At 40.7% G+C, this 26,530-nt stretch overlaps 2 protein-coding genes across 3 annotated transcripts in view; both read left to right on the top strand.

The window, feature by feature from the left end:
• The window catches only part of st18 (ST18 C2H2C-type zinc finger transcription factor), a gene marked incomplete at its 5' end in the record, with an annotated part of 46,356 nt that extends 39,469 nt beyond the window's left edge, over window positions 1-6,887 (top strand). The window contains 10 exons of the mRNA XM_084056613.1: window positions 942-1,054; window positions 2,237-2,299; window positions 2,727-2,795; window positions 3,035-3,097; window positions 3,551-3,631; window positions 5,204-5,425; window positions 5,606-5,694; window positions 6,147-6,250; window positions 6,341-6,487; window positions 6,612-6,887. Of these exons, the coding sequence (XP_083912739.1) occupies window positions 942-1,054; window positions 2,237-2,299; window positions 2,727-2,795; window positions 3,035-3,097; window positions 3,551-3,631; window positions 5,204-5,425; window positions 5,606-5,694; window positions 6,147-6,250; window positions 6,341-6,487; window positions 6,612-6,752 (1,092 nt within the window). The 3' untranslated portion in view covers window positions 6,753-6,887. The remainder of the gene's footprint in view (window positions 1-941; window positions 1,055-2,236; window positions 2,300-2,726; window positions 2,796-3,034; window positions 3,098-3,550; window positions 3,632-5,203; window positions 5,426-5,605; window positions 5,695-6,146; window positions 6,251-6,340; window positions 6,488-6,611) is intronic.
• An 8,848-nt stretch (window positions 6,888-15,735) lies between these two features.
• pcmtd1 (protein-L-isoaspartate (D-aspartate) O-methyltransferase domain containing 1) lies at window positions 15,736-26,274 on the top strand. 2 transcript variants are annotated; one of them, XM_084058810.1, is made up of 6 exons: window positions 15,736-15,889; window positions 21,989-22,459; window positions 22,783-22,885; window positions 23,138-23,309; window positions 25,176-25,299; window positions 25,645-26,274. In XM_084058810.1, exons 2-6 carry the CDS (start codon window positions 22,153-22,155, stop codon window positions 26,034-26,036), a joined length of 1,098 nt encoding a protein of 365 aa, XP_083914936.1. In that variant the 5' UTR covers window positions 15,736-15,889; window positions 21,989-22,152; the 3' UTR covers window positions 26,037-26,274. The 2 variants fall into 2 exon arrangements, with proteins under 2 accessions (XP_083914936.1, XP_083914937.1); XM_084058811.1 differs by having other exon boundaries at window positions 15,736-15,893.
• The last annotated feature ends 256 nt before the right edge of the window (window positions 26,275-26,530 follow it).

Here is a 26,530-nt window from a genome sequence, read left to right as displayed (position 1 = left end):
GTAACTAATTCGGCAGAAGTAACATTATCGTTTTCTCACCGCCAGTTGATGCTTCATATCCATAAGAGTAAAACCGCCAGGGTCATTTGTTTATTTTTGGAATACAGTTCTTATTTGACGTGATATCAAATACGTCTATGGGGATTCAGAATGGGGGTGGAAAACCACGAACCAGGTAGACAAACCTAGGATGTGTAAATTACGTCAGACTTCGGTGCTCTATGAAGGTACGATGGACAAGAACACTAAGAACAAGAATCTAACAAGGATTCTTGAGGATTTTTCACAGATAGTACACACTCTAAATATTTCAATAAGTTGTCAGAGACCAGTGTTACTACATTTCACTGAAATAAGCTCCCCAGTGCCAAGTACAACAAGAATAGACCACTCAAATAGAAATTATCATCTTCTTCTCTCACATCTTGCAAATCTAAGAATCTGTGACATATAGTATTTATACCGGGGACATGGACCAAGCCGGGGCCTTTAGAATGTTCCCAAGGGCCCCCAGGGGGATTTTAATCTGGGCTTCGGGTCCCTGTTTCTTTTATTCTTTTCTTTTTATAGGTGGGATCCGTTTTTATGCTTGATATCAAGAAGCCTCATGTCTGACCTGCTTCTAAATCATATACAGCATCTGGTGGCTACAGAATCTTGTCTTTGGAAATAAAAGGAAATCTAAATGTCATGGCTGTACATCATAAATACTGTAGGGATTAACTATGACTTTAAATGGATGTATGGTTTACTACAGTATAAGTATCCTTAAGCATAATCGCTTTGCCTTGCACTCTAACCCCAGGGCTTGTGTTTTAAGAGCATTAAGTGGGACTTTCGATTGATTATTCACTTTTAGGTCATTGCGGATCATGATCAAGTCTGAAGATTCAAATAACAATGTGCACTAGTTTAAGGAGACATATTTATTTGTTTTTCAGCAGGAGGACCTTGATGAGGCTTCCCTGGAGGACCAACATTATCACGATAACGGCAGCATGCTCTCCCCCAAATCCAAGCTGCTATTACGAGACGCTAAGAAGGAACTAATGAGGTATGATGCAGTGTTAAATATTGGGTTTTATTTTAAAGGGGAGGAGTAAAAATCTTGTGGCATCTTCACTCAGTCATCCGTGAATAATGAGATGTTCCCTTTAAAAAGGTCAGTGGACAGATGGCCAGTATTAATAACAAAAGTGTAATTCCAGACAAGACCTTTGCTCAGTAGGACAGTTTACTGTGAGTGAAAGCAGTGTTTCTCAAATGGGGGTGCATGTACCCCTAGGGGTACGCAGAGGTACTACAGGAGGTATGGGAGAGAAAGTGGAAAATGGAAGAATTTATTTTATGTTTAGACTACTGATAAAACATTGACAAACTTTGTGAACCTGCTGAGCTGTGTAAAAGTAACACTTGACTAGCACAACTATTATTGAATAGAAAGCAATACGTATTGCTTTCTAGTTTCTATTAGTAGTCAGTTAAAGGGATACTTGGATTCAAAAAGTAGGGAAACGGGGTACTGAAGCAAATAAAGTTTCAGAACTACTGAGTTAAAGCACACTGAAACTCACTGTCCGCATTCTGTCCTGTTGCCCCATGATATATCACATATCGTTTTGACTGATATGTCTGCAGGTTCATATGGAGAAGAAATGTATCTAATTAAAAAGTGAGTTTTTACCTGTACGTACTGTACTACACAAGCTTGCAGCTCTTGACTCTTGTAGCTAGAGTGCATGTTCTGCTGGGTATACTCTTGAGATTCACCCCACAAGAGGGTAGGCCTGTCTAGATTCCACAGCACAGCATACCTCTGCCTCCCCTTTTCCACTGCATTCAGAAATATTGCAACATTGAATATTACGCAATATAATATAATTTTCTACTAAATTTCTCTGCTGTACTAACTCTTACCACAGTGTCCATTAACCACTTAAACCCTATGTATACTTTGTCTTAGGACAAAATGAATGTGAAAAAAGCAGATCGACAAACCCACAACGCATCACATTGCGACACTTTGTGAGCTTGTAGATCTGCTATTTTCTTTAAAGATTATAAATGTTTTGGATTTCTTTTAAATTCGTTTTTTGCTTAATTTCCCCAAAATAGGGACATCAGTTTGAAAGTGGTTAAAACAAGGTCTTTCTGAAAAGATACAATACAATAAAAGGTGTGTCACAATCATGATGAGCATACTTCGCTATGTATTAAACGCTTCTTTCCTCTGCAGCTGTCCAACCCCAGGCTGTGATGGCAGTGGCCACGTTACAGGAAATTATGCATCGCATCGAAGGTAGTGTAATTAATTACACACTCATTAGCACCAGCCAGAGGATATATGGACTGGGATAACAATGTCGATGTTTTAATGTTGATCATTATTACTGTTTAAAACCTGCGTTAGGAGCTCATATGATCGGCAATTATACCCTCTGTCATTCTTTTAATTGTTGATGTTTTATGAAGATAGAGCAGAATTGTGTTCCCAAAATAATTTCCTCCATGGGGTCTATACTTGGTCCCATCCTCCAAAATAGCAGATACAAGTCTCAATGTGTTACTTTGTGACCTGTTGTGAGCTTGTAGATCGGCTATTTTCTGTGAATGTTTGCCCACAATAAGGACGCTAGGCTTCATGTGGTTATATACCGACCTCTGTCCTCAAGATCAGCAGGGCTGGACCAACAGTGCATTGAAATGACTGCTATCTCTTTATCTAGTGTTTCTGGATGTCCCCTGGCCGACAAGACACTCAAATCACTGATGGCAGCCAACTCTCAGGAATTAAAGTACGTGCCCTTAGTCTAACTTATGTGATTTGTGATAGATCGCTCACATTATGAGAGCTACATTATATCTCAGCTTCCGTCCACCCTGTCCTTTGCTTAGATTACATGGAATATTAGTCTAATTAACATGAACTTGCTGAGTGTTTGTATAACTTCTATGCATATTAACAGGACGCTGTTGTCCCAGTCTTTTCTATAATAAGATACGCCTGGCCTCTGTGTCTCCTCTCAACCTGCAGGTGCCCAACACCTGGCTGTGACGGATCCGGGCATGTTACTGGGAACTATGCTTCGCACAGAAGGTATCCTGTCTGACCAGATTGCAGAAAAAACAATAAGTAATTAGAACTGAGCACAAATTATATTTGTCTGAAGCATGGCAGAAGTTTTGTATTCTGTAATAATGCAAATAAATGTAGCCAATGTGTTAGTCCATATATACAGTACAGTATACATTAAGCGTTACAATCTATCCTGTATTGCATTCTCTTTTGCATTAGCACTGTATCCTATACTTATTTTTATTAAAACACAAAGAATGGGCCACAATGCAAATGCAGGATATATGCATGATAGGGGACCTCTGCAATGGCAAGTGACAGATATCGTGTTATGGAAAGTTTGTATTTCCGAAATACATGCATACATAAACACACTATATGTTTCACAGAACGAAAGTGGTGACTTAAGCCATGACTAGTTGTTAAATGGTTCTTTGTTCCCTTTGTTTCCCAACGTCTCCAATCATTGTTTAGTCTGTCAGGATGTCCACGTGCCAGAAAGGGAGGTTTTAAGCTCACACCAAACAAGGATGAAAAAGAAGAACAAGAAATGAAGTAAGAGAGACCATCGCGCCATATAGTGTTACTAGCTTAAAAATAAAACAACAGGGGGGGGGGGGGGGGGGGGGTCATGAAACGATCTTATTGCTAGCGTATTATACCTGGAAGCCATTAAGTTAAACAAAAGAAATAATATTTCTCTTCTCCCAACATTAGTGAATTATTTTCTAAGGATTAACAACATGTTTATAGGGCATGTTTCAGGCTTTTGCGTTTTGTCCTATTGGCTGAATGGAATATCTGGCTTATCACTCTTTTGACTGAGTGCTTTCTTTGTAATTATAGTATTCATTGTCATATGAAGAAAATGTTGAAAGGCTTCTGTGCCTTTGCACTCAGTCGAAGCTTAATCATTCTAGTTGTTGTCTCTGCAATAGGGTTATTGAAAAAAAAAAGAATAATAATAATGTAATTGATTTGCTGCTTAAATCCAAAGTCAGATATATGAAACCTTGTTTACTTATACATCTGGACACTGATTATAATTTTTTTCTTTTTAATTACTAATGCAAGGGCCTGAGCGTAGGAATTAAACTGGCATAGATCTCATAAACATTAAAGAGAGAAAGGGAGAGAAAAGGAGGGGGCAGTGCATCAAACCTACTGTACATCTATATTGTCCCTAGATTATTGTAAATAGTGGGCCATATGGCATGCTTCTATTGTCCTGGTGCCTAGCATCGAGCTACCTACCTGTGGTAGATGTAAGTAATGGGACTGATGCTGTTTTGTCCTCTAAGTGCTGTTTCTCTGTCGAGTAATAAAGTGCTGAAACAGGCTTTTCGCGGCGGCACTCTACTGTATGTGTGCCATTTGTATCATCTCGCACAACCTTTCACCTTTATCAATAAGGGAAGGGTGAGCAACCTCAAAATTACATTCTTTCACATGAGGGGACGCATGACAATTATCTGTAATTCATGTCACCCCATTACTGACCCACAGAAAACAGATGTGGAAATGCAATTACCAAACTCTTAATGATATTCAGCAAGAATCGTTCGTCTGTTTTCAAGCACAAACATCAATAAGCCCACAATGTACATGTATGTATTCAACAAAGCAGTATTTGTGCTTCCTAAAGTTTTTGTGGATTAGCAAGTTGTTGTTAGAATGATTACTTGCGTCCATTTCTAGTTTTGTTGACTTTATTTTTAATCAGCTTTTGGCAGGATTAATCAACGTAATGGTTAAATGAATCTTCCGGTCTAGTTATGGATAGGTTTTTATGAACTCAGAGAATTAATTGATTTACTGGTTATGCGCTCTTGTATTCCTTGTAGTTTTAAGTTAAACATTTTAAATACAAGTAGCCTAATATTTTTGTATTGGATTTTAGTTAATTATTAACACGAAGCAGAGTTTAACAACAATAAAAATGAACCCTCTTATCAATTTAGTGGTCATAATCATTGCAAAACATAAAACAGCTGCAAAATCTTGAGTTTACTCAACATTTTGCTCATGAATGACCTGGATTTTACAGGTAATTTATGCTGTACACTATGCAATAATAGCACAACAAAAAAGACACCAAATCTGACATCTTGATTCTGTCTCTGATAGATGTCCAGTAATTGGATGTGATGGCCAGGGCCATGTATCAGGCAAATACACATCCCACCGCAGGGCAGGGAGTTGTCCCCTTGCTGCCAAAATGCAGAAGGAGTCCCCCATCAATGGACTGGCCTTTCCCTGGAAGTCCAATAAACAAGAACTGCCCCACTGTCCCTTACCTGGATGCAATGGCCTTGGACATGCCAATAATGTTTTTGTCACACACAGAAGGTGAGGCCACCCCTCCTTCATTTTGTGTCTGAACAATACAATACAATACAGCTGGCAACATAATTGCATTCTCACAACCGTTAACCTCCTTCAATATTTCTGTTGAACTTTTAACAAATCATCATATCAAACATCATATTATCTCACTTAACTTTTGTTTGCTTTTTTCTTTTGATTTAGCTTGTCTGGTTGCCCTCTGAATGCTCAGAGTATCAAGAAGAAGCAGTCTGGAGAAGAGATGATGACCATCAAACTGAAAGCCAGTAGCGGTAAGCTGTTTTGAAGTGGTTTAACAACGTGTGCTCTAGCCATGTTATTATAGTTTTTAATTTTTCATTAGTTTTAGTGTTAGTTTTAGTTTTGTATTGATAATGGATTAGTGAGGGGCAAGATTCAAAAAGGTCAGAAGGGTATATCTACAAGCTCACAACGTGTCACAACCTCACCTGTGAACTTGCTCCGAGTATAGAGCCCTGGGGGACTAGCTTGGCATGGCCAGACTAATATCACCAGAGCAATCTTTTTTAGCTGTGTCGGATTCGTCTGGTTTCCAGGCTACTGGTGGACCACGGTCAACTAATAAGGTTTAAGTGGTTAAAGCACTTGTATGTGAATTAATTTCACTTAATGAAAGCATTTGAGGCTCCCGAGTAATTTATTCTTAGAAAAGAAGCAGGATTCACAGTTTGTAGTATGACGAAAAGTCTGTCGTTTCACTCAGGTGTTGAAAACAAAGACGATGTCCATCACTTGGATCACGAAATAAACGAGCTCAATGAATCTAACCTGAAGATAGAAGCAGACATGGTGCAGCTTCAAACCCAGGTAAATATCCACACTGAGAAGACAGCTCGAAATGCCATAAATTGAGATTCTGGCTTCCTCAAGTTTACAAGGTTCCTTCCTCTCCGAAAGCAGATCTCATCGATGGAATGTAACCTGAAGACAATTGAGGAAGAAAACAAGATGATCGAACAGCACAATGACAGCCTTCTGAAGGAGCTTGCTCGCCTCAGCCAAGCTCTCATTAACAGTCTAACAGATATTCAGCTGCCTCAAATGGTACAGTAAGCCTCATCCACATTCTCCACCTCAAATTATGTGATTGTTGCCTAGAAATACACATTCTATGCATTGTCATTATGCTGTGCATGTTTACTAATAGCCAAACATGTTTTTGTTGCAGGGGCCCATCAGTGAGCATAATTTTGAAGCCTATGTGAACACATTAACTGATATGTACAACAACTCGGAGCATGAATACTCTCCGGAATGCAAGGCCCTCTTGGATAATATCAAACAAGCTATTAAGGGCATCCATGTTTAAGCTGTAGAGCTACCAAGAGGTATCTTTGACTTGGAATAATGGCACTAGATAGCTCTATTTTACTGAAGAGTGCTGGCTAGGCTGAATACAGTATATAAGACAAGGCTTTTGGAAATGTGTTCGAAATTTACTCGTAAATACACTGCACTGAGAAAATTACCAGCCAGATTTGTAATGCTTACTGTTTCTGAATTCACTTGATATGTGTTTCCTGGTGAGATTTTTACCCCTCTTGCACTTAATTATTTTGTATGGTTTGCTTGATTTGAATCTGTACCTGTTCATGTCATATTATTGCTATTTATTATATTTGTTCATCAATGTATTTATTTCCTTTTTTAATTTATTTCTAATTGTAAATGCTTAATATTGAGAAATCTGTTGACTTTCTGCACATTGTAAATTACATTGAAGCACATTCCAGTTTCAATCATGGCTTACTTTCGCCATCTAGTGTTGAATAACTTATCAGCCCAGAAGTATAATACCCTTAAAAAAGTCCACCAAAATTACCAAGCATTAATATTTTTGAGTGTGCTTTTGCTTTCTATTCTTTATTGAAAACTGAATGTATGGCAAGACAAAGTGAACGCTAGGATAAAAAAAAAATGCAATGCACTTGTACTGTACATTTTCTTATCCAATAACTCTGAAGGCTGAATGCAACCAGGAAGTGTCACTGATCTCCTATCAAAATGCAACATTATTTATTTTATTCAGTGACCCGAATGTCCGATTTAATTTAGCATCTAATGTGTCACTACTAGATTAGTCAAACTGACAGCACAAAGAAAATCAAAATCCACTTTGTCAAGATGTATTTCTTTTACTTGAGATATATAGATATTAAACTGCCTTCTGTGCACACATTTAAGAGTGTGCCTATAGTATGTGCCTAAATGTATATGAATTCATAAAATATACAGTGCTCTGTTTTGTGGTAGGACAGTATTACGTGGATGGTGTCTAATTTATTATACAGTACAATTATTTTGAAAGGAGAAAATATTCCTATAATGACTGTTCAAGTTACATTGTCTCAGTAGCTGTAATCTTAAAGTCAGGTTTTTAAACATTACCACTGAAAGAGAAAAGTCTAGTGTTTATTTTAAGTTTCGTTAGCATGGGGAAAGAGAGCATGGAGTGATTTATAACGGCTACTGAAACAATTCAGTTATATTTTACTACCGTTTACCTTATACTGTTTCTCGGCCTTCCCATTTCCTCAAGTTTTACAGTATGGATATTTCTGTAACTCCTGGTGCAGATTTGAACAGTAGCTACTTGAATCCCCAGCCCATTATCACTACAACTAGTATTTCAACATTTCAGTTTCAAGCGAGTTATAAATTTCATGTTCTAAATGCAAAAAAAGAAAAGAAAAGATACAAATCAAAGATAAGTGATATTTGTTGGTTAATGACTTGTTTGTTTGCATAAATTGCACTTTTAATTTTGTATGTCATTTCCTCATACTACCCTCGACTTCAACAAACAAAAAGAGAATAGGAATCAAAGAAAGATGTCACTTTTGTTGCTGTATGTATGTGACTAAAAAAAAAGGTTAATAACAAGAGGGGGAAAAGGTATTGATCAAGTATCAAACAGGCAAATTAAAACTGAGTTGTATATCCTCCTACTGTATGTGTAAATGACAAAATGTAACAGCAAAAGAGCCAAATTACAGAAGATGAAATGAAGTTGTTTCTAATTACCCTGTTTTTTTAGCCAAATACTCAGTATGTTTTAAAGAATTTAAATCTTTTAAAATGGAATCACATTCTTTCAACTTAATAATGTATCTATAATTTATCATATTTAATTCCTATACCACACATTGTTTGCTCAGGAAGTTTTGTGAATAATATTTTTTTTTCCCTGTTAGTATTTGACGTTTTGTAATGTGAAATGGGTTTTTGTGGAACGATATTAGTATGATATGAAATTGTAATGTATTTTCTTTTCTTTTACATTAAAATGTAATGCTTTTTCAGTTGAGGTAGTTTGTAAATTGAAACTTCCTATTACTTTTACTATTTCATAATGAGCAGATATGCGCTGTGTTGTACAGTTTGTGTATGGTAGAAATAAACTTTTCAAATGGTTGTGTGTTTGTTAAAACAAACAAGTGATGCCTCACAGTTCAAATATCCTCACCCTCAACAGTTCCAGGAACAAGCTTTCATTTCAGTAGGTCTTACCGCCACCTGGTGGGAAATATTAAGAAGACAAGCCTTCTTGCAAAGCTTGATAAATTCCATAGTGGTACAATGAATAAATGCAAATCAAGTGATGTACTGTATAGAATAGTGCCATACTGTACTCCACAATGTTCTTTATTCACATGAAGAAATCTTCCAATAGCAATCTTCCTATGCCTTGCAGATTGTGCAAAATTCATTCTAAAGGAAATCAAAAACAAACCATTCAATATCTTTTTTTTGGCGCTTGACTTTTTTTTTATTTTTTATGTCTACCAAAGGGCAATCAACACACACACAATGCAAACCACGTAATTTGTATCACAGCATGAGAGACTTGGCTGATTCCTAATATAGCAGTTTTGTTACTGTGTGTGCGTGTGTGTGTGTGCGTGCGTGCGTGCGTGCGTGTGTAGGGGGGATTATCAACAGTAGTTATCAACAGTAACCTGACAACTTCACAACTATACAATCTTGGGACCTGACCTCAGCACCCTGTTACCTCTTACTGCCGATGTGATGCGAAGTGAGAGTGCGGTCTAGCCAACACCAACTGGGGATTCCTGAATCGCTGCCCTCCACACCCTCATGTCTAGCATCAGGGTCTTGAGCTCTGCAGTGTTGTTAGTTCCACTGTCGCACCGCAGTGCATCTAGGTAGGTGGTGCGCCTCTTTCCTTTCCTTGGCTGTGCTGTGGGTTGGCTCCCACAGTGTCAGTTTGCTTGCCATTAGTTCCGGGTGCCTGACGCAGTGCCCTGTCAGCCTCATCCTTCTCTCTCTGACCTTGTCTGTGACCCGTGGTAGGTCCCTGTAGACACCATATGACACCTAGTGCCATTCGTAGCATTCTTGTGTACACGCTATCCAGGGCCTTTGTGCTGTGAGGGTCCATCATGTCTCGACCCCATAAAGCAGTACTGACTCCACTGTAGCTACAAACAGCCGCCCTTGAGGTCTTCTCCCATGTCAGATTTCCACACTCTCCTCATCCCATGCCAAGTGCCCTCCGGACCTTAAGATCCTGTCCGTTGAAGCAGTCAAGGCCCCGAGATGTTTTGAAGACCTCGACATATATGACCTATGACTTCCATGTTTGGCTGAAGCTCCAGTAGGCCTACGTTTATCTCATGGCATGTGAACTTGATGAACTTGGAGAAAGTGCTTCAAAATGTTTAGTTCTCCAGTGCTGTGTTTGGTTTGCATAGTGAATAATTAATGAAGTCAGGGGTTCTGCTTTAGTACTAAGTTACCTATGGGCTATGGCTTGACAGACATTAACATTGCTTCATTTTATGTAGGTATTACACACTGGGGTAATACATAAAATGCAATACATATAGTAAAATGTAATGAATATAAATAATGCAATCATATAATTTATATACAGTATATATATAGGCCAACAGAGAGAGAGAGAGAGAGAGAGAGAGAGAGAGAGAGAGAGAGAGAGAGAGAGAGAGAGAGAGAGAGAGAGAGAGAGAGAGAGAAAGAGAGAGAGTGATTGTGATTGTGTGTCTCAAAGGCTCACTGATAAGGCTATGTGCATATGATGAATAAGTTAATGGTGAACGAAATACACCTATAGCTCTTGAACTGAATCTAGGCCAAAACGTAAATCTGCCTGTTACAGCGCCAGCATGAGGCTGATTTGAAAAAGGTAGGGTGGCATTTCTTCCTCCTTGGCCTAGTGGGGATGTGCGTACAAAGTTTCATGACTATTTACCAATAGACAGAATGTCCCCACGCCCCCCAGTTAAAAATCAATAAAATCACTATAACGATAGAAAGCAATACATGATTTTAACACTCATCTTTTAATTATTATCATTACAAACTAATACAATAACCCTTGTTGTAAAAAAAAAAACAAAGTTGTCCTTTAACAGACCTTATTGAACTGTACTTCGCTGTGCCTGTCTTTGAAAACTGTTAATTAAGTATTCAATCAATCAATCAATCAATCAATCAATCAAAGCGTTTTAAAAACGGTAGCCTACATCTGCTTTTGTAAAGTGGCGAACTCAGTCAGCGCTGCTGTCCATCCCTGCATGCTGCAACACTAAGATAACCATGTGTCACCATCGTTATACTTTGGCTACAGTGGTCCTTGCAGCAGTCTAAATTTAGAGTACATGGGCAATGGGCATATGAAAGGTTGTGTGAGGTTATGAGGTAGGCTGTATTTTCCATGAGCTTGCTAATTGATGTATGCATGCAGCAGGCGTTGATATGCTTTTCACCGTTGGTTCCTAGCCTTAGATCAAGACTATCAGCTGTGTTCCGTCAGCAGAAATAACGGAGCAGAAATAAGACTTCCGGTTGACGATCCCTTCAGAATAAGAGTACCCTCTAGAGTAAAAAGAAACCATTGAAAACCATTGAAAAACGGTTCATTTGCACATTAAAACTATAAATTAAGCATTTAAACGAAGCTATACAACACATATTATGTTTTTGTGTAACAAAAACGTTTTTTAAAAGATAAAAAATGTATCTAAATGGATAAATGTTGTTCAATGGAGTGCATAGCCTATAGAAATTGGACACTGGACCGGAGACGGACACGTGTGCCAACACTTGTGACATACTCACGCGTTCGGGGAGACCCCCTCTACAACGCCACACTCTCCGCTAAGCGGCACAGGTGTAAAAAAAAGTGTGGCGGACCGTCCAGTGAGGTCAGAGGTCAGAAAGGTGCCGTTTACAGTACATAGCCTATACAAATTGGACACTGGACCGGAGACGGACATGTGTGCCAACACTTGTGACATACTCACGCGTTCGGGGAGACCCCCTCTACAACGCCACACTCTCCGCTAAGCGGCACAGGTGTAGCGGAGAGTGTGGCGTTGTAGAGGGGGTCTCCCCGAACGCGTGAGTATGTCACAAGTGTTGGCACACGTGTCCGCCTCCGGTCCAGTGTCCAATTGGTATAGGCTATGTACTGTAAACGGCACCTTTCTGACCTCTGACCTCACTGGACGGTCCGCCACACTTTTTTTTACACCTGTGCCGCTTAGCGGAGAGTGTGGCGTTGTAGAGGGGGTCTCCCCGAACGCGTGAGTATGTCACAAGTGTTGGCACACATGTCCGTCTCCGGTCCAGTGTCCAATTTGTATAGGCTATGTACTGTAAACGGCACTTTTCTGACCTCTGACCTCACTGGACGGTCCGCCACACTTTTTTTTACACCTGTGCCGCTTAGCGGAGAGTGTGGCGTTGTAGAGGGGGTCTCCCCGAACGCGTGAGTATGTCACAAGTGTTGGCACACGTGTCCGTCTCCGGTCCAGTGTCCAATTGGTATAGGCTACGCACTGAAAACGGCACTTTTCTGACCTCTGACCTCACTGGACGGTCCGCCACACTTTTTTTTACACCTGTGCCGCTTAGCGGAGAGTGTGGCGTTGTAGAGGGGGTCTCCCCGAACGCGTGAGTATGTCACAAGTGTTGGCACACGTGTCCGTCTCCGGTCCAGTGTCCAATTGGTATAGGCTACGCACTGAAAACGGCACTTTTCTGACCTCTGACCTCACTGGACGGTCCGCCACACTTTTTTTTACACCTGTGCCGCTTAGCGGAGAGTGTGGCGTTGTAGAGGGGGTCTCCCCGAACACGTGAGTATGTCACAAGTGTTGGCACACGTGTCCGTCTCCGGTCCAGTGTCCAATTGGTATAGGCTACGCACTGAAAACGGCACTTTTCTGACCTCTGACCTCACTGGACGGTCCGCCACACTTTTTTTTACACCTCTCCCACTTAGCGGAGAGTGTGGCGTTGTAGAGGGGGTCTCCCCGAACGCGTGTGTATGTCACAAGTGCTGGCACACGTGTCCGTCTCCGGTCCAGTGTCCAATTTGTATAGGCTATGTACTGTAAACGGCACCTTTCTGACCTCTGACCTCACTGGACGGTCCGCCACACTTTTTTTTACACCTGTGCCGCTTAGCGGAGAGTGTGGCGTTGTAGAGGGGGTCTCCCCGAACGCGTGAGTATGTCACAAGTGTTGGCACACATGTCCGTCTCCGGTCCAGTGTCCAATTTGTATAGGCTATGTACTGTAAACGGCACTTTTCTGACCTCTGACCTCACTGGACGGTCCGCCACACTTTTTTTTACACCTGTGCCGCTTAGCGGAGAGTGTGGCGTTGTAGAGGGGGTCTCCCCGAACGCGTGAGTATGTCACAAGTGTTGGCACACGTGTCCGTCTCCGGTCCAGTGTCCAATTGGTATAGGCTACGCACTGAAAACGGCACTTTTCTGACCTCTGACCTCACTGGACGGTCCGCCACACTTTTTTTTACACCTGTGCCGCTTAGCGGAGAGTGTGGCGTTGTAGAGGGGGTCTCCCCGAACGCGTGAGTATGTCACAAGTGTTGGCACACGTGTCCGTCTCCGGTCCAGTGTCCAATTGGTATAGGCTACGCACTGAAAACGGCGCTTTTCTGACCTCTGACCTCACTGGACGGTCCGCCACACTTTTTTTTACACCTGTGCCGCTTAGCGGAGAGTGTGGCGTTGTAGAGGGGGTCTCCCCGAACGCGTGAGTATGTCACAAGTGTTGGCACACGTGTCCGTCTCCGGTCCAGTGTCCAATTGGTATAGGCTACGCACTGAAAACGGCACTTTTCTGACCTCTGACCTCACTGGACGGCCCGCCACACTTTTTTTTACACCTGTCCCGCTTAGCAGAGAGTGTGGCGTTGTAGAGGGGGTCTCCCTGAACGCGTGCGTATGTCACACGTGCCCCCGCAAATAGCTATCTCGTGTCCAGCGCCCAATTTGTGAAGTCTATATGCACTGAAAATTGACCTTTTCTGACCCCTGACCTCACTGGACGGCCCGCCACTTTTCCAAATACACCTCTTCCGCTTAGCGCCGAGTGTGGCGTTGTAGAGGGGGTCTCCCTGAACGTGTGCGTATGTCAAAAGTGCTAGCGCCAACAGCCGTCTCCTGTCCAGTGTCCAGTATTGTCTGAAAATGGCACTTTTCTTACCTCAGGCCGCACTGGGCGGCCTGCCACTTTCCTTTTTTTTACAAATTATCTCTCAAATGTTCACCAGCATTCTGTACTGGTCTGTATCCATTTTCTATCAAGTTTATGGGCGCTCAGTTATGGAGAAGTACACACACACACACACACACACACACACACACACACACACACACACACACACACACACACACACACACACACACACACACACACACAAACTACAAATTTACTAATATTTCTGTCCTCTATCTTTTTTATGCTGTGTTTCCATGTTGTATATATGTTGTTAAATAATATACATTTTTAATGATTTTTTTCTGATTACATTTGTATTTGTATTGTATTTTAGTTTTTAAATAGGTGAGATCAACTTTATATAAATCCCAAATTCTTCTTTTTTTTTTATCTCACCTGCACTATCTACTATTATTATTTGTAGCATATTTTGTGGTCTCTTTTATCATTGTTTATTTGCTTCTGCAATAAACAATATTATATCATCATCATTTTCCAAGAGTGACCTGGCCTAGAGTCAGCATTATTACAACAATGGACAAACAATACAAAAACAATACATATATATATAACACACACAAATCAATATCCAGTTAAAGTGCAAAACAGTGCTAAGTGCACATTTAATGGGGGTCAATAGCCAATTTCAAACTGGAACAACCATTTAAAAAGACATACTGTACATCATAAATGTATTTTTTAAATACAATTTTGTCTTTTTTTTTAAACTTGCCACTTAGAAGTGTTTTAGTATGAGCCATTTAAAAGGCATACATCATAAATGTATTTTTAAATTAGATTTGTGTCTTTTAAAAAACATAAAAAATTCACGGTCTTATTTTGAAGGCAACCGGAACCCTTATTTCTGCTAGGTCAAAAACCGGAAGTCCAATTTCTGCTGACGGAACGGAGCTAAGACTATCATAGATGTATTTTATTTTATTTTTACTTCGTATCTACTATAGTCTTGGCTAGCACCCCCCAGTGCGTCCTGCACTTTCACCAGTAAAGCCCGTACTTCTCCGTACATGTGCAAAGAAAATATATAAGGTGCTTAACCGGCTGCCCCAAATGTTAACTCACGCTTCGGAGTCTTTGTGCAATGTATTAGTCCATACTTTTCAATAGATATGTGTTTTAATCCCGTTTGCGGCCGAACGCCATTTTTTCGACTCGTTTATTTCCTGTTTACGTTGAGCATAATTCCGGATTTCACCAGATGCGTCCCGCCCATTGAGAAATAAAGGGAATTTCCGACAGAATCCGACACAGACGGGATTAAAACACTTCTTTATTGAAAACTATGGACTAATACACTGCAAAAAGACTGCGGACTGCTAGTTAACATTTGGGGCAACCGGGTAAGCTCCTTATATATATATATTTTTTGTTTGTTTACATGTACGGAGAAGTACGGGCTTTACTGGTGAATGGGCAGGACGCACTGGAGGGTGCTAGCCAAGACTATCGTAGATATAAAATATCAAAATCGATAAAATACATCTATGATGGTCATACAATACATCTATGCCTTGGTCCAAGGCTAAGTTGGTTACCAACTTAAGGACTGAACTGATCATTTTTTCAAGATGAGTCTCTTATCTATACTTCAGCGTAGAAGTATATTTACTCTTATTTAAAATAAACACATGATGCAATGGGCATATTCCAGTACTCGCAGGGGAGGAGGAACGTTAGCTCTATCAATATTTTTGCAAACCACGTGATCTGTGTTTACATCCTCTCAGCTGTTCTTTCCTCCACTTGGCCGCGGTAAGCAACCGATCTCAGATCAGCTGTGTTGTGTACAGACTACCGTCCGTTGTTGTAGTCACTTTAACGTTGTCTGTCTGTGGACGTTGTTGTCAACCGAACCACTTCATCCATTTAACATTACAGAGAGTTGATGCGACGACACAGCGTTGTATCGTAAGTATGTTTCAAATGAGTGTTGGTACCGACTTAGTAAATGTTTTTTTTTGTTTAGTTTTTGGTGGTGTTGTTTTGGCATGTCAGAAATGTATACTTTGTTTACAACACGCGGTTGAACGTGTGGTTTTATTAGACGAGAGTGTTGTTTCGTAGACAGGTTGTTATCTAACGCCGTTTCTTCCAACCTGCTTTGTCTGTGTTGACGGTGATGGCGCACACAGGCCCGCACGGCACAGCACAGCCAGTGTTGCCATGTCCGCTTATTATAAGATACTTTGGCTTGTTTTTCTGTGATGTTGCTAATGAATATTGGTTGTTGCTGTTTTGGGGCTTGTTTCTAAAATGTAGTTGCTTATTTGGGCTTGCTTCCAATTTTTTTTAATGATTATTAAACCAGTGGTTCTCAAATATTCCCATACATGTTTTGTGCCAGTGTCCAGGAGCATTTGTGTTGTTAGAAAAATGATATTAAAAATATTTAAAAAATATTCCAAATATTCCACATTTTATTGCAAGAGTTTTTGAAAACAGCAGATCTACAATCTCACAACGCGTCGCCATGCGACTATAGGCCACAAGTGCTCATAGTTGCTTCTTTTGGGCTTGCTTTCACAGACCTGGTTGCTTATTTCTCTTACAAGATCTGGCAACACTGGCCCGCACACACAGCACAGCACAGCACACAGGCTAATGTTAGCCAGGTTTAAAGGATCATTTTATAGCATCCCTCGCACGAGCCTGGCTATTGCTCTTTATAAATATCTAAATATAACTGGGGGGAAATGAAACTGTGTCGACACTTTTCCCCACCTCAGTTAAAGTACGTCATTTTTTGAGCGAAAGGCGTACGACGAAGTATAAACGCACACACTATATATTAAAATCCTAAGTTAACGTTGGTTAGCGTTATTAAGAGCCGAATAAACGGTCCGCTTTTCTCCACTTTTTTGACGCTCGTCGATCCAACTGTTAAGGGAGAAATAAAGCAAGCCTTTTGTTTTCGAGCTCTGGACGCTATTATAAACATTAAAACGCTCATTTGCATAGAGATTTCATTAAACAAAAGCTAAGACTGCAGACTAAGAAAAGCTAACTGTTTTGCTTTTCTTGGTCTGCATGGGGCTTAACTTTTATTACATTCTGGATACGGTTTCCACTGTCATTTGTGCGCGTGAGCTTCCTTTTTGGTGCAGGTTTCTTTTTGTTGGTCAACCTAGAGTGTTAAACGCGATCTTGCTGGAGAGTATTTTTTTTTACAACATAACCATAAGCTGGATGTCTGCCATGGTGTGTTGTTATTGTGGATTCGTGGAACTGACTGACCTGGCATGAACCATTGTGCATATAATGTGATGATATGTATGTCAGCCAAGAGAGAAGACCCAACAGACCTGTTCAACTGCTGGCTGTTAAAGAAAGCAGTTGCCTTGTCCGCTTATTATAAGTGACTTGGGGCTTTATTTTTCTGTGAAGTTGCTTTAAATATAGGTGGCTGGATTGTATTAGGTTGTCCCTATAACCCCCGACTGAAAATGTTTTGTGCCAGCCCAGGGAGCCCGCATACCAGATTTGTGTTGTTAGAATGTTGCAAAAAAAAAAAAAATCCACATTTTATTTCAATATTTAAAAAAAAATAGCAGATCTACACGTTGTATATACAGTTTTAAATGCTCATAATTGCCCTAGTTGCTTCTTTTGGGCTTATTGTCCTAGACCTGGTTGCTTATTTCTTTCACCCAATCTGGCAACACTGAAATAAATCTTCATCGCACTGCAGCCAGCGATCACTGCACAGCATTGTGTCGGTGGGGGTGGGGGGGGCAAAATATAATAAAGCTCACACCTCTGTCAATATCTCTGGATTTATGAACGGCAGAGTGAGTTTGCAAGTTACAGACAATAGTGATTGTGCACAGACGACATTAGCGTGCGTTTCATGAAATCCCTGTTATTGTTTTGTTCTCCCAACATCATCAAACGCAGTGGGAAGAAGCAGCTCAGCGCTATGATTGGCTGAAGAGCTCCACTCTGTGTGGCAACTGTAGCACATGACCTGCTGATAAGATGATTGGTTTGGTAAACTGTCAGTCATAATGCCGAGAAATGAAGAAACATCTGCTAAAGCCAAGACATTACAGTAGGCCAGTGGTTCTCAACCTGTGGGTCCCCACATGATTTTAGAGGGGTCCCCAGATGACAGTGAAATGACAATTAAGACCTTTTTATTACCTAAGAAAAAGACCATTACTGCATCAAAAGTAATCAACAAACTATACAATCAAAACTGATCAAACATTGGCCAAATTGTCAAATTATATACGCCTTGCAATGCAAGGCGGTTTGAGCTTGTAGATTGGCTATTTTTGCAATATTTATCTGTGGAACTGAGTCAAACAAAATGTAATGCCTCAACTCCTACAATTCCAAGTGCTTGTCAGGGTGGGGGGTCCCAGTTCAATTATGATTATTTTGGGGGGTCGTGGCCTGAAAGGTTGAGAACCACTGCAATAGGCTCTAGTTGAGACTTGAGAGAGTGTCCGCACTTGTGTTGCCAGGCACTGCAGAAACTTCCCTGCTCCGTTTGATTTAAGCAGCAAAGTCTTTGCAGAAAATATTTGCTGCTGAAAATCAACTGAGTATATTATTTCTGCAAAGACTAAGCAGCAATGAATCACCGCTGAATAGCCCTTGAGCAAGGCTTCCATGCAGGGTCTGGCTGTAAATAAGTTCCGCACTTAGTCCAACACCCTGGGTAAACAACAAACTTTGCTTTGCTTTTGCAAAGTCTTTGCAGAAAATATTTGCTGCTGAAAATCAACTGAGTATATGCCTGGACATAACAGTCATCATCACGTCAGTTGTACCAGCATTAATGAAGTGGCAGCCAAAATTATGCATGTAAATTTCTGTTGTCCATAGATCATTATGCATCCCTCCTACGGGTCATGCCCAGGTTATTGAGTTTCAGCAGTGTAGTGTACACCTTCTTGCATTTCCCACGGATCTGTTTACATGTTTTGGCAGCAAGCTTGCTCAATGAGCTGTCCCCAGCACACAGTCAGATAGCAGACAGTCACTCTAGGCATGGCATGTATGCTCACTCTATATACAGTTTGTCTGGTGGGTCAACCTAGGCCATCCTAGTTTAGAATGGAGTGATGTTTCTGTGTCAGGCTACAGCTACAGGAGAAATGCTATTACCTAGCTAGTTGTTGATTGGCCTTTGAGGTGAGCGTGAATAATGACCTCTGTGGATTAACATTGGTAAAACTGTATTGCAATGCCCAGAAGCAATTTACTTGTAAAATACATTTCCTGACCCAATTTTGCTGACTTTTATTTTGCAACTGAAAACTCAAAGGACTATGTATTACAGGGATGGCAGAGGGGGGGATAAGTAGGACAAAAACACTGCTGTACTGTCACTGATGGTGAGACTGGACCAATGATGCTTTTGCGGGAGAGAAAGGGAGGCCCAATGGAAAAGTACTTCAACAAGCCCACCACTACAATGTCACCCCTGAATTTAATCTTTATTAGCTGAGTCAGATGTGGAGATGCTGAGGAGGCAGGGAGAAATTTCAAGAGTCGCCTCCCACTGCTGCATCTCTCATTCAAGGTTTTACAGATTAGCCATGCCGATTCATCAAACTCTGGACTGTTATTTATTTATCAGATTATACTGTATCAGTCTTTGTAAATGTCCTCTCTTTTGCTATAGAGGCTTCTATAGCAAAGTGTGGATCAATAATGTATACGCTACCCAGTTAATCAGAATCCCATTGGTGCGTTGTTGGAAAGGTTACTGTGGTAACCGATTCGAAACATGAGAGAGAGAGAGAGAGAGACAAAGTGAGAGTTAGGCTTTGAGTCATGTTAAATTGATTATTGTGACTATTCTCTGCACCTTCACTTACTGAGTCACCAGGAACACGTCATTCAGCCAGATCTCATTTGAATTAATTTATTTCATATATTAATAGGTCATGCCAGTGTCTCATCTGAATTCATTAATTCCATACCGTCACTTTCATTTTGTGGGAAAGGTCATATCATTTATGTGACTGTTTACATTTAGCCACACTGTTGCTTATATTTACTTTTAACAATATATACTGTTATTAGTCGGCTCATTGTAACAGCCATAAGTGTGTCATGTCAATCTCCAACACCAAACTCGGTGTGTCCAGCATAGCTACTGGATGGGGAAGCTCTGGCGACTTTGCACTTTGAAGGGTGACAGCCTAAACACAGAGTGTGCTACAAGGCTTTCAGATTTAAAAAAAAAAAGAATTGGGCCTGTCAATCAGAAGACCCATCATTATGCTGGCTTAGCTTTATTTGTTTTTACACAGAACCAAACGAAGCGGGTGTAATTTTTTCACCCATGTATGGCTTTACATATGCCGGCGTTCCTGACTTGTGCGTCACCGTGTAGTGCTGCTCTGTGCTGTTTAAGATGACAGCTGTTGTTCTTAGATTCTAGGCTATGTGTTTACTTGTAGCCTACGCATTTATTTCTCAAAATACTGGCACTGACTGACGAGGCAGCAGAACGCAGACACCAAAGCACTGAAGCATTTTCCTTCACCACCGACAAAAATACAGCTTTTTCAAATAAGAAGAGCATGTTAAAGTGGTACAACCCATTCAGTTGATCATTCCAAAGTTACAAAACTCTCCATTAATCCATTTCTATCATTCACGTGGTCTCTTTTTCTCTCTCTCCCTCTCTCTCACACACAACTTGAGATGCCAACGGTTGTTTATACATTTACTGCTTAGCTATTTTATCAGATAGCTAAGCATTAATTGGCAAAATACAGATTCAGGCCTATTCATTTTAGAGTAATTGATTCAAATCTGCTGCTGTTGCCCCTGTAAAGTTGGGACTGATGATTGTCTTGCCATTTTCGCACAATATAAAAGCTGTTTATTTTTCCTTTGAAAATACTCTCTCTCTAATTCGGTTGGGTCAGGTTGTGAAAATAGATGCATCGAAGCAGGTCGAACAGTTGCATTTGAAACTATGATGTGGGTGCAGCCTGCAAGTAAAAAAGAAAGTGGTTTGAGGTAGAAGGGTGCACAGACCTTAGCCACACACCCCTCTGTTGCCATGCCACTGTCTCTTTTATAGAGAAGTCGATTCGGCTCTGTGACTACTACTGCTGTTGGCTTAATGGTGGAACAGCAATGCCCTCATTCCCTGTACGCGCTTTATGTCTTAGCAAATCTCAAAGTGCTACATTACATCTGAAATCAGGTGCCTTTGATTTTTTTTTGTATCAAAGGGACCTCCAATCATCTTTGTTTCGTGATGTAAATAATGCAACAGGCTGGAAGGAAGTAGGCTTCACCAGGTTGAACTTCCTTCCGGTACTTGATTTATGGCAATGCATAGTCGGCAGGGTTGTTTCATGTTAGGAAGGTGCTTTGCTTTCGCCTATCTATTATCATTAAAAAATGTCCTGCATTTCTGCTTCATTATTTCGGAGTGAAAGAGAGACAGGAAAGGTGGGAGGGGCAGATGTAAACAAATCGGATCTAAACGCTTAGTGACGCGTTATAAGCGTGTATATTATCTGCTATATCCGGCATGTTTGAAAATGTTTGAAAACGTATGAAAATCTTTCAACATGGAAACAATAATGGCGATTATGCAAAATAATTGTGATCAGATGATTATGTGATAATTGTGACAGGCCAACATTCTAATGATTTTGCTATTGTCTCATGTTATTTGATTGTTCTCATAAAGGAGAAAACGTACCAGCAACCATTGCTATAGTGTGGCACTTATGCCTTTTTTGTCTCTTGCATTGTGTGTGTGTGTGTGTGTGTGTGTGTGTGTGTGTGTGTGTGTGTGTGTGTGTGTGTGTGTGTGTGTGTGTGTGTGTGTGTGTGTGTGTGTGTGTGTGTGTGTGTGTGTGTGTGTGTGTGTGTGTGTGTGTTATTTATTTTGTTACCAACATACTAAGCCAAGTTGTGGAAGAACACTCCTGTAGAGGTGTGCCAACACCACACCACCCTGACAGGTCTGAACAGATGCTTTTGAGGTTTATAATTCTAACTCATTTATTATTGTTTCTCTCTCAGTTCCCTAGTTCACTGGTCTCAACCATGATCTGAACCGACCTCAATGGAGAAACACATGTAGGATCCTTCAACCATTTTCTAATATCCATGCCATTCTAAGACGATACTGCATCTCTCAACTTAAGGAAGGTCTTCCGTCCGCGCCATCTTTTTTTTTTTTCACCATGGGGGGAGCTGTGAGCGCTGGGGAGGACAATGACGACCTGATCGACAACCTGAAGGAGGCTCAGTATATTCGTACAGACAAAGTGGAGCAGGCCTTTCGGGCCATAGACCGCGGCGACTACTACCTGGATGACTACCGGGACAATGCCTACAAAGATCTAGCATGGAAGCATGGCAACATCCACTTGTCCGCCCCATGCATATACTCTGAGGTGATGGAGGCACTCAAACTGCAGCCAGGACTATCTTTCCTTAATCTGGGCAGTGGAACCGGCTACTTGAGCACAATGGTTGGCCTCATCATAGGTAGGTGTAATATCATGTATGATTTCTGTGTTGTGTTTTCTTTTTTTTTTATACGTATATTTTTTATTTAGGAAGGACAAGGTACAAAAGTATCAATGTAAGCTACTGTACAATTAGTGCAGGATTGTACTTCCATTTCTGTGTTGTGTTTTCAGTATGTGTAAAGGTTGAGATATTTTAGAGAACATCTAGGTAAGCAAAGCTACAACTGTATTATTACAGTATGAGTCTACTAGTTATAACACTGATAATACTGCAAGAAGCGGTGCTGAAACAAACAAGAAGGTTGTAAACTAAATGTTGGTTTTTTTGCTCTTTTCTAGGGCCTTTCGGTGTGAACCATGGGGTTGAACTCCACAAGGATGTGGTTGAATATGCTAGAGAGAAACTGGATGACTTCATTAAGAATAGTGACAGCTTTGATAAGTGAGCAAATGCCACAAATGTTGCAATTTACGGAGAATGTAATGATGCGTGTATTCATAACACAATTAAGCACTATAGATAGCATGTCAATTTTCAGTTGTTTTTCTTTGCCTGAAGGCTTTGAATAACAAATGGCATACATTTGAATGTATTTAATTCAGCTTGTTTGTTTCAAATGACTCAAAACTGTGATGATTAGATAAGGAATATTTTCCTGATCTGATGCAGTTTTCTTTTCATTCTCCACTTTAGGTTTGAATTCTGTGAGCCAGTCTTTGTGGTTGGAAATTGCCTTGAAATTTCGACGGATAGTCACCAATATGATCGCATCTATTGCGGGGCAGGAGTGCAGAAGGATCATGAAAATTACATGAAAGTGCTGCTCAACATTGGGGGCATACTGGTGATGCCTATAGAGGATCAGGTAAGCTGTGTGAAGCATGTGAAGAACATAGAATGAACATCATTGCTATACATTATATTGGCCCGTGAGGAATTGCTTGGAGAGGTCCAGATGGGAAATGGCACCCCACAGGGCATCTTATTTTGAGGCTCTATGGATGTGATGTTGAAGCCATTGATCATATTCACACAGTGGCCGTTTCACTCTAATGTCATACTCGGGGAGGATGTGAATATGGTCCATTGAGAACCATTTCTCTGTGTCAAAAACAGCCTGGTGAATTCATTGTCCTCAGTGTCTAGTGTCAAACAGTGTCTGGTGTCAAACTAGATTTCCCACCATTTAGCATTTTTCTTCAAAACACACCTTTTGCTACTATTCCTGGAGATTTTGTCCCAAACTCACACAAATTGCTACATATTATCTCTGCAGTCATGTGATAAAATGTGTCATTCCGATTTTTCATACTAGAGGTTCGGGCCGATATGCAAGCCCTCACATCTACGTCGCACTGCCGATCTGACCAATATCTGAGTCATATTGTCGGGGGCCTTGTCAGAGTACCCATTGCACCCGTCTGTCTTTGTCCCTTTTGTGCCCATATATGGCCATCTCTATCTGTCAGTCCTTGTCCCTTTTATGGCCATATATGGAGATCCCTGATGTTATCAGTACATGCCCATATATTGGCATACCCATATAAGGGCATATCGGTTTGGATTGGCAATTAAAAGCCAAGAATCAGGAACGCAATTGGAATCACATCAAGGCACATCTAAACAGTGAAGAGCTAAAAAACAAAAGAGAAGGTATTTCACTTATATCCATAAGGGGCACCACAAATGCTATAGGCTAAATGTCACTGTTGCAGAAATATGAGGTACAAATTATCTCGGGAGGCCTGTGGCAATGGGGGTCAAACTAGGCTTATGATATATTATTATGCCTCTATAAATCGCACTTTCACATCTACATATAGATGCACTACAAATGTGAAAAGTTGCACTGCATGTTTTATAAATGCAATTTCCCCTTGCAGCTTCCTCAGGTCCGGACTGCTGCAACCCACAACTTGCATAGCCAGGGCTATGCAAGTTGTGGGTTGCAGCAGTCCGGACCTTGCAGCAGTCTGGATAGGGGGCTATGCACCCTAGCCTGGTGGAGATATGCGCTCCATGGAGCGCCTCTTTCTAGTTCTCATATTGTCTTCACCAAAATAATAACAGAATATTCAGAATGGACAAAAACAGTAGATGGCGTCACACCCTCATACCAAGGACTTGTGTTAGGTCTATTAAATTTAGACTACCATCCCTCATTACTAATGCCATGCAAACATTTTTAAATAACTCAATGGCAATAAATTACAATGGACCTCTGCAGGCAATATGAAGAATGACACAGTGAAAAAGACTTGGCCTGCATAACTTGTTAGGTAACATTCACATACATTATAGAGCCGCAAATAGCTCTGGATTATCAGCTTTGTAAGGTCACTGATGGGTATAATAGAATAGAAGAATTATAGTACACAACATGTATAGTACAGAACATGTTGGATGTTTGACTACAGAGAGACTGTAGGGCATGTGAGAGGGCATGTATAACATACTAGCAAGTTGGTAATATGCTGTATATGCCAGAAAGGAGCCTGACAATGTTGACAAAGATTTGGGGCAATGGGCTGTGGAAATCTTTGACAGCTCAAGAAAGATTTTAGCCGAACTGAAGCATTGCAGCTTCATTTCAGCTGTTATGGTAGATCACCTCAGTTTGCCATCCTAAAGTGGCACATATATCATATACTGATGATGTGTTATATGAAAATGTTCATATGTAGTCAAGTGTTGCTGTTAATAGTTTATGGTAAATTCTGTTTTGGTGTAGCTGACCCAGATAACCAGGACAGGCCAGTGCACTTGGGAGAGCAAAAACATCTTGGCTGTATCCTTCGCCCCCCTGGTCCAGCAGAGCAGAGCAGATGGAGACAAGCCTGATGCTGTTCAACTGCGTGAGTTTAAAACTCGATCCTTCAAAAACATAAAAGTTTCAAACTCGCTTAAAACATTTTCTTTTTATCACTCTTTTTGAAGTGTAAATTAGCCATCATTATTAATAGCACTTCAACTCAAAGTTTAGTGATAAGAGCTAGTGACTGTTGCTCAGACATAAAAGGCCTGCCCTGCAGGTGGCTTACAATTCCGATTATTCTTTTCCTTCAGATAGCAGTGGAAGTTTTTCTTCAGCTTTGGGCTGAGACAGTTGAGGGAACGACACAGACGTTTGGGTATTCATACTTCTTGTTAGCAGCCCCTATTGTCGTCTTGTCCTATGTCATCCTGTGTCTTGCCCTCAGCCCCTGTGACAGTCAGGAGTCTTCAGGACCTGTCCCGGATCTACATACGTCGCACTCTCAGAGCCCTGGCCGAGGAGGACGGTCAGGACATGGGGCTTGTGCAGAGAGTTCCCCAGAAGCGCAAACGCAGGCGTTGCCGGCGTCGACGCATCAGCACTTATGTATTTGTGGGCAACCAGCTGATACCGCAAACTGTGGAGAGTGAGGAGGAGGAACAGACTGAGGAAAAACACAAGGAGGAGGAAAACCACAAGGAGGTGGAAGAGGAGGAGGAACGAGACATTGGTGATATTGAAATCCTCAAGCAAGTTAATGTGTTGAGAGAACAAATAATGGCTCTGCCTTTGCCCGAGTCGCTCAAGGCATATCTGCTGTATTACAGAGAGAAATGACTTGATTCACTTGATAACCATTCTTAATGGGTTCAGAGCCTGCTGAAATGCTTTTCCTCGCCCTTTTCAGTGAAGATGTAGCATAATTTCCATTTATTTTTGATGGCAATGGAGAGAGACTTATAGATAAAACTTGATAATGATGTTATGACTATCAAGAAAAAGTTGCTTTGTTTGTTTATTTTGACTTAAGCTTTTGATTTGTATATCAAAAATCTATAAAAGAAAAAAAAATGTTTATCATGGAAATCCTTTCTGAAACCTGTTTTAAGATTCCGATTTTATCACAATGTTAATATTTCTGCACAAGTGTTGCAGACTGAAAATTGTATAAACAACAAAGTTCTTATTATATTTGTAAAAAAAATATATGTTCACAAGAAAATGAGGATGTTTACAGCACCTTTTCTAGCAGCTTTAACCTCACCATTGATATCTGGTAATTTATGGATGCTGAATGAAGCACAAGGTAAAAAAAAGAAGAAAGAAAAGGC

The sequence above is a fragment of the Gymnoscopelus microlampas genome, assembly GCF_963454915.1.
Source record: "Gymnoscopelus microlampas genome assembly, chromosome: 5".
Classification (NCBI taxonomy): domain Eukaryota; kingdom Metazoa; phylum Chordata; class Actinopteri; order Myctophiformes; family Myctophidae; genus Gymnoscopelus; species Gymnoscopelus microlampas.
Note: the sequence above shows the minus strand (reverse complement) of the source record. Positions and strands in the feature narration are given on the sequence as shown.

What these genes read in the sequence shown, in the direction of transcription:
- pcmtd1 (XM_084058810.1), top strand. Translation starts at nt 22,153, where the DNA reads ATGGGGGGAGCTGTGAGCGCTGGGGAGGACAATGACGACCTGATCGAC. An exon ending in AATGGTTGGCCTCATCATAG is followed by an intron (nt 22,460 to 22,782) that starts GTAGGTGTAATA and finishes GCTCTTTTCTAG; the next exon opens with GGCCTTTCGGTGTGAACCAT. An exon ending in AATAGTGACAGCTTTGATAA is followed by an intron (nt 22,886 to 23,137) that starts GTGAGCAAATGC and finishes TCTCCACTTTAG; the next exon opens with GTTTGAATTCTGTGAGCCAG.